Below are 7,405 nucleotides of genomic sequence, written 5' to 3'. Positions count from 1 at the left end.
CAATTGTTTTTCGTGAAAATAGATAAGAAGTAGATCTTTATTATTCCATATCAAAGACTAAGGTGTAATATTAAATAGTAATTTATAATAAAATAAAAAAATGCTAGAAGTGAATATTTTTAGTGAAAAAAAATTAAAAAAAAATAGTTGGTATTGATTCCCATTCAAGTCAAATATAAGCAAAATTATCAGTCGCTTCTCATATGTTATATAGGAAGATTATAATCTATTAAAAATATAGTAATGTTAAAAAAATAATAATAAAAGATTATTTTATTTAATTTAATATTCATATTTAATATTTTATATATATAATACTCATAATTATATATTTTTATATTTAATATTATGTATTTAATTTAGCAACAACTAATAAATACAAAATAAGGTAATTTTTTGTTATTGTGAGATGTGTTTTATTGTCTCTTTAAAAATGGCAATGTGGATCAATTCGCCTGTCCTGCCTTAAACAGGCGAGTATTTTCAAAGATTGATTAAATATGGGATAAATTTGGGTAAGATCTATTTATTTTTGCTTGGATATGGGCTAGATATACATTTATTTGTATAATGACTTCCATATGCCATTATCCGTCTGACCGTCTCTGCCTGACCCGTGTGTATATATACTTGCGTGCGTTATTTATGTTTAAGACATACTTATTTCTATATACTATATGTAGTTGTGAATAATTAAGATTATCTTTACACTTCATTATATTTTTGAAGTCTTAATCATGTTTGGAATTTTATTGATTAGTTCATTTTAATTTGTTTATTTTCATGTTATAAGTTTTTATAAGGAGAAACTATAATTAATTAGGTTGCGAGGTGAGGAGAATTGGATTGGGTGGGTATGGAGTAGATATACCCGCAGATTTGGATATGTGATAAAAATTAAGATATTCGTGAGTAATAGAACCGAAAATGAAACAATGTGTAAGTGTTTACAACAAGTATGAATATTTAAATACTCGTCTCACTCTATTTCATTAACATTCCTAATGTCTTCCAAACATTTTTGTAAAAATATTGTTAGATGAATGATAAGTAATTTGGTCATTATAAAGTATTAAATTGGTCCTAATATTTGGGTGTAATTTTGTCATTATATTGTTTTGGGTGTAATTTTGGTCATTATAAAGTATCACATTTTTTTTCTCAAATACATCATTTAGAGTCTAGAGTTTGAACTCTAGACTTTAGTGGCAAACTCTAGACCTTAGTGGTGGGAAGGGGGCGAAACGCAGCTAGCGTTTAAAAAAAAGCTTCAAGAGATGGGGCCAACAAATGGCGGGAAAGAACGGCCCAAGAAGATTTGGCGGGAAAAAAATGACCTACAAGAGATACATATGGCGGGAATCGCCATCCATTGAGATCTCCATTGCAACGCGCGAGACAGAGAAGAAGACAGTGAAAGAGACACAGCAATCGATTCAACCATGGGTGGACCGCAGTACGATTTTCTGTCGAACCCATTGGGTGCGGTCAGATCTACCTTCGAGAAAGCCATGGCCTCCGTTTCCGACCCCTCCTCCTTCAACAGCGGCGATTGGGGCGCCATGGACCTCTTCACCAACTTCCTCTTCGACCAATCTCACCACCTTCAGGTAATATCTTCGTCCACTTCCCTTGAACCCTAAATGCAAAACCCTATTATGTAAAATGTAGTAACAATAATTCTGGCGTCGATCTTGGGCTGAGTTTCGTGTTTGTGCTCTTAGGTTCCAGTTCTTACTCCTGCCTCTATGAGATGGATAAAACCCAATACTCTAGTTCGTTTTCGTGGGATGATACAGGACATGCTTGGAAATGAATTTTATGTTGGCGCTTACAAGGTTTTTCATCTTTTTAGTTTCTTATTTTTTTAGCTTATATGTTCGAATTGTGTGGATTAACTCGCCTAAATTTGACAAAAATCCAATCTTGCTTTTACTATGGAAGGATGGAGCCGTGTGGAGGACCAACAAGTTCATGGATGTTTCTCAATTCCCCATTGGTCCCTCCGCAGATACGCGAATTTGGGAACGTCGTCTACTTTACTGTGTTCCGGTGAGGTGTCCTCACTCTATATCTCATGTTGAATGTTTGTCTAGTGAGCAATGGCTTCCTTAAAGGTTAGCTTCTTTAATGATTAACGGTTTTGTTTTTCCTTCTATTTGGATATAATTCTTAGGTTCCTGGATTGAATTCATGGGCTCAAATTCCATCTGAAGCAGTTACTGATCAATGTATGGGTTGGAAATCCGAGCAAAGAGAAAAGCGCCCAAGAGCAGAAGCCGAGTGTTCTGATATGACTGTATGTGCATTGATGTTTTTATTAGCTCATTGTTTCTGCTTTGTTTCCTATTGATGTCTTGCTCTGCACTAGAGTATCAAGTGATTGGCACAAAGACCTTTCTATACATTTGTGTTTATCATTTTTCTTAGTGATCAGTGTTGTTTATTTACAGGTCTCATCTGAAGAGGATCAAGGTTCTCCTACTACTAAAAAGATGGTACGACAAGCTTGTCCGAATTCAGCTATTTCTGTTATGAATATAATATTATAATTTGACCAAAAAGAAGCATATATGATTGAAGTATATATTACACTCTGCTCATTATGGTTTGTACAAAAATTTCTCGATTTTTGTTGTATGCATTCAGTTTCAATTAATAGAAACCAGGATTTTTGTGATCTAAGCTAGTCTTGTCACGTAGATTTGGATATACAGTTACATGTCAAGTCAACGGAGCAATAGATTATAAGTTACACTGAACTACTGACAGATATGTTGAGTTAAAATTGATTTGTCTCGTGTAATGTAATACGTAATTATTAGGTTCGATCATAAAAATTTCTGTTACCATTCTTTTGAAAACTGGTCTTACTGTTTCTTTAACAGAGAGAAGGTGAACAACCTTCCCTTGCTTCTCAATCTCGAGAGTCTGAGATTGCTAGCTCTAGTTTTAGTCCGGCGCCGGTTCCTGAAGGGAATTCACTTCATTGTCTGGTGAAGGTAAGATTTTGTCTCAGAAGATCTTATGAAGTATATTTTGTTGGCATGGGTTTAGTTTTGTTGCTTTTGACCCACTGGAATCATATAAATTCTAGTTCCTCACTTTCCTCTTTATCATGCCAGGTATATGATTCTCCGGAGTCTGAATTGAAGCTGAATGAAATTTTCGAATTTGTGGGTATACTTACATCTGATCCAGAGATTCAAGAAGACAATGTAGATAATGATTTATCAAATGAATTTTGTGAGGATCCTTTACGCCATTTCCCACCTAATAAGGTAAGCATTGTAGTGCTGATTTGATGAAAATTTTATATACATTGAAGCATTATATCTTTCCACGAAGGCTACTTGATCATGGAGCAAGCAATATATCAGTTTGGTTGTTATGTAACTATTCTATCTCAAGTAAGCACTTGGTTTTGAACATATTCGTTTTGATTATTCCCTCTGTGCCACAGGTAGTACCACGCTTTCATTGTTTTGTTCACAGAAAACTTGCAGCTCACGACTTTCTTCAGAATAACCCTATTATAGAGGTAACTTTTACAATATCCTTGCTATTTCATCTGTATGAATTAATGGCTTTTTGTGATTAGCATAATGCATTGGGATCCTTAGCCTCTTAACTTGCTCCATTAATTGAAAACTCCTTGCTGAACAAATCATGTGCTTGATCTCGCAGCCTAAGTTGGACATGGTCAAAGGGATTAGGGAAGCTTTGCTTAGACATCTCACAGCTGTTCTTGGAAATGATGATGTGGCAGCTCATTTCATGTTGCTACATCTCCTATCCAAGGTACACGATTCTATGATAATTTCTCAGACATTTCATGAAAATGTAAATTTTCTATTTGTTGTTATTGTTTCACGTGTTTCTCTTTTCTTGTCTTATAGTACTTAATTATATTCTCCCACGTTACTTTCTTGAGAATATTTGTATGATGTGTTGTATTTGACCAGGTGCATAGTAGAGTAGATTCTCTTGCTGTAGGCAAGCTTTCACTAAACTTGACCTGTTTTAGCAAAGAAATTGTATCTATATTTGGAAACCAATTAAACGTTGTTGTCAAGAACCTCATGCCTTTCACACATTGCATACCCCTCACAGTGGAATACTTGAACACTGCTTCACTAGCGCCAAAAAAGAATTATGAAACCAACAGGTGATCACATTTTAATATTTTAGTTGTTGTCTAAGCTAGGATTTCTTATTAATGGATGCAAGTATACAACATAGATATTTACTTTTAAGTTCTAATGCACCAGACTGGAAACTGGAGCCTTGCAACTAGCTGAAGGTTCACATTTGATTGTTGACGAGACCAAGTTAGAAGCTGGAACCCTTAACTCTTTGGGTGTAGAGAATGCAAGGTTGCTGAATAATTTAGTGGAGTGGCAAAAGGTACTTTATTTGCTCATCTTGGTGTTCTCTCTTACTACATGATCATGGATACTATTATTGCAATGGATATGCTCCTTTGAGATAAATATATCTGCACTCTGCAACTGCTAGGAACCGCTATACACTGATTTATGGATAAACTTGATCATTTTTAACAACACAAGTTGAAAGTAAAGATGCTGACATACACTTGGTATTTGTTTCAGGTGGAGTATGATTTCAAGTATTATAAAATGGATATGACAACTGATGTACAGCTGCTAGTTTTGTCTGAGGGGAAATCAAATATCTTGCCAGCTGATGTAATTGTACCTTTCCGGCCCTCTGCAGCCAATTGCTCTGAAGCTGTGACTGCAGAAGCTTTAGAAGCTTGGAGGTGGTACTTGGCTACTGTTAGACAGCTGCCACACTCCATTGAATCAGAAATGCAGCAGGTATGAGCCACTTTGACCATTAGGTTTTATTAGTAAGGACCCTTTTGGGTTTATCTCGAGCTGTTAGCCTTACACTTTGTACGAACCTAGCTAGCTACCAAGTAACAAATTTGCAAATTGCGCATACGTGGAATCTGTCTCTTAGAGTTTTTGATGTTGGTATTCCTCTTTACTTGAGATTTCTTCAGGTGGTAGAAAATGATTTAGTTGCAGCAAGACAAGCAGACCGGAGCTTGAATGCCCAAGATTTAAGCAGGTTAGTGAATGTGGGTTAACCTGATTGATCAGTTGTTTGTTGCACTACTCCTTAGTCCTTAAGTCTTTACACCTCACGTCCTCACCTCCCTTGTTCTCCAACAGATGGTTAACAATGAGCCGTCTCATGTCATTGAGCTTCGGTGAGACTAGCCTGTCCCTCGAACACTGGCAAATGGTCAAGGAACTGGACAGACTGCGAAAAGAGAGGCTAAAGTGAGTTGTCCAGTGTTGATGTCTTGATTTCAGCCAGAGATTCAGGGATCGAAATGGATGCAGTTGGATGGTCTTGAATCTTGATTGCCATAATTGTCTTCCAGTTACCTACTACATAATTTAACTCATGGATGTGAATTATAATTGAAAGAATCAAACAGTGAGTTCCATAAGTTGTGCATTTCAGTAAAAGCAATACAAGGCCATTTCATGGTAATAGTAATAACATGTGACAATGTGAGCGTTCCATCAAGCCTAGGTTTGTGTACCCCGACACAAGAAACTATCATGAAAATTTATAATTAACTTGTTATTGTCAAATGGGAATAGATCCGTAGGATGAGGAACTATCATCATTAAGGCCTTAGACGGTGTGCAGCGAAGCCGTCGCATGTGGTGTGGGAAACTACGCCTAGTAAACTTTGTTTTATTAATAACCTTTTCTGATTTCTCACTTGTTTTAGTTAGTATATTATCTTACTAAACTTGGGGTAAATGACAAAGAAATGAAATGGCATTCAATATTACATGATTCTAAAAGTAATAACGTTACATTAATGTCTGAATTTGACAATGAAATTATATAAATAAAAGCAAATTAATTCAATTTACCCTTCTATGTGAATTTAATTTAATCAATTCGATTTAGTCTCCCAAATACATTCGATTTACTGCATGTGGTACAATATAACTAAATCAAAACTTATTGATTCGATTTATATATACATGGGACAATGTTATAAATCGAGTTAAATTAATTCGATTTAAATCTAGATAAACTAATTCGATTTACTATTATACTTAATATATAAATAGGAACGAAACGTGAGATCCTTATCATAGTGGGACTGCGAATAAAATTTACTAATAAAGATCTGTTGAGTATTTTTATCAAACTTTCTATGAGTTTTGCTGAGTTTCAGAATACTATAATTCAAAAATTGGGATTGCATGGTATGAAACGAGTAAAAAAGTTATTCTATAGAATTCCGATTTCTGTTGTACGTGATGGTGTGAAGTACGATTCCTTCGTGATAGACAAAGACAGATTTGCAAGTTCTGTTCCACTATCGTCCTCAGTTTTCCGAGGTGAGGATCCATAAACTATTGGCCAAATTTGAAGATGTGGTCTGTAGTTCAAGAGGATTGAATCAGAATCCTCAATCTTTAGCAATGCCAGGAGCCTCTAATTCAATGCCTATTAGTGCTTCATCATTTGTGCCTGTCATTGCACCTGAGGCAAACTTAGTTGTATCTCTATCCTTCGTAGCTGATATAAACTGCAATTATGACGGACAAATAGGTGATAATTAACTCTTCGGTGAGCTTGCTTTTACGATGGCTCATATTCCTGTTATGATCCCGATTTACGGGGAAGGTGTAACACCAGATGGGATGATGATAATGATGATGTGGAACCTACCATGATTGCTGATGATAGTGATGATGATATAGCAAGGAGTATTTCAGTTGGGGTGGTGGAGCATCTAGTTCGGAAACTCAGCAATACTCCCCACACTTTTCGACTTTAGACTTGGAGGCTATGACACAGTAGGGGTTACCAGATGTAGCATCTAGATTTGGGGCCAGGGATACTGATGAGCGGATAATTTATACGCTTTTTGTCATTGTTTTTAGTATGTTTTTAGTATGATCTAGTTAGTTTTTAGTATATTTTTATTAGTTTTTAGTTAAAATTCACTTTTCTGGACTTTACTATGAGTTTGTGTGTTTTTCTGTGATTTCAGGTATTTTCTGGCTGAAATTGAGGGACCTGAGCAAAAATCTGATTCAGAGACCAAAAAAGGACTGCAGATGCTGTTGGATTCTGACCTCCCTGCACTCGAAGTGGATTTTCTAGAGCTACAAAAGCCCAATTGGCGCGCTCTCAACGGCGTTGGAAAGTAGACATCCTGGGCTTTCCAGCAATATATGATAGTCCATACTTTGTCCAAGATTTGATGGCCCAAACCGGCGTTCAAAGTCACCCTCAGAAATCCCAGCGTTAAACGCCGGAACTGGCACAAGAATGGGAGTTAAACGCCCAAACTGGCACAAAAGCTGGCGTTTAACTCCAAAAAAAGTCTCTACAC

The 7,405-nt window shown here is 36.0% G+C and overlaps 1 protein-coding gene across 1 annotated transcript; it reads left to right on the top strand.

Moving 5' to 3' along the window:
- Positions 1–1,277: 1,277 nt before the first annotated feature.
- Positions 1,278–5,766, top strand: LOC107470209 (mini-chromosome maintenance complex-binding protein). Its single transcript, XM_016089599.3, has 14 exons — positions 1,278–1,610; positions 1,725–1,838; positions 1,945–2,052; positions 2,177–2,299; positions 2,454–2,498; positions 2,889–3,002; positions 3,126–3,281; positions 3,464–3,541; positions 3,688–3,801; positions 3,966–4,168; positions 4,272–4,407; positions 4,614–4,841; positions 5,030–5,097; positions 5,202–5,766. The coding sequence occupies exons 1-14, from the start codon at positions 1,443–1,445 to the stop codon at positions 5,314–5,316; spliced, it is 1,770 nt and encodes a 589-aa protein (XP_015945085.1). The 5' UTR covers positions 1,278–1,442; the 3' UTR covers positions 5,317–5,766.
- The last annotated feature ends 1,639 nt before the right edge of the window (positions 5,767–7,405 follow it).

The sequence above is a fragment of the Arachis duranensis genome, chromosome 10 (genome assembly GCF_000817695.3).
Source record: "Arachis duranensis cultivar V14167 chromosome 10, aradu.V14167.gnm2.J7QH, whole genome shotgun sequence".
NCBI lineage: Eukaryota > Viridiplantae > Streptophyta > Magnoliopsida > Fabales > Fabaceae > Arachis > Arachis duranensis.
Note: the sequence above shows the minus strand (reverse complement) of the source record. Positions and strands in the feature narration are given on the sequence as shown.

Coding starts and splice junctions, on each gene's coding strand:
- LOC107470209 (XM_016089599.3), top strand. CDS start 1,443: ATGGGTGGACCGCAGTACGATTTTCTGTCGAACCCATTGGGTGCGGTC. Junction 3,542..3,687: donor AGAATAACCCTATTATAGAG/GTAACTTTTACA, acceptor TTGATCTCGCAG/CCTAAGTTGGACATGGTCAA. Junction 4,408..4,613: donor ATTTAGTGGAGTGGCAAAAG/GTACTTTATTTG, acceptor TATTTGTTTCAG/GTGGAGTATGATTTCAAGTA.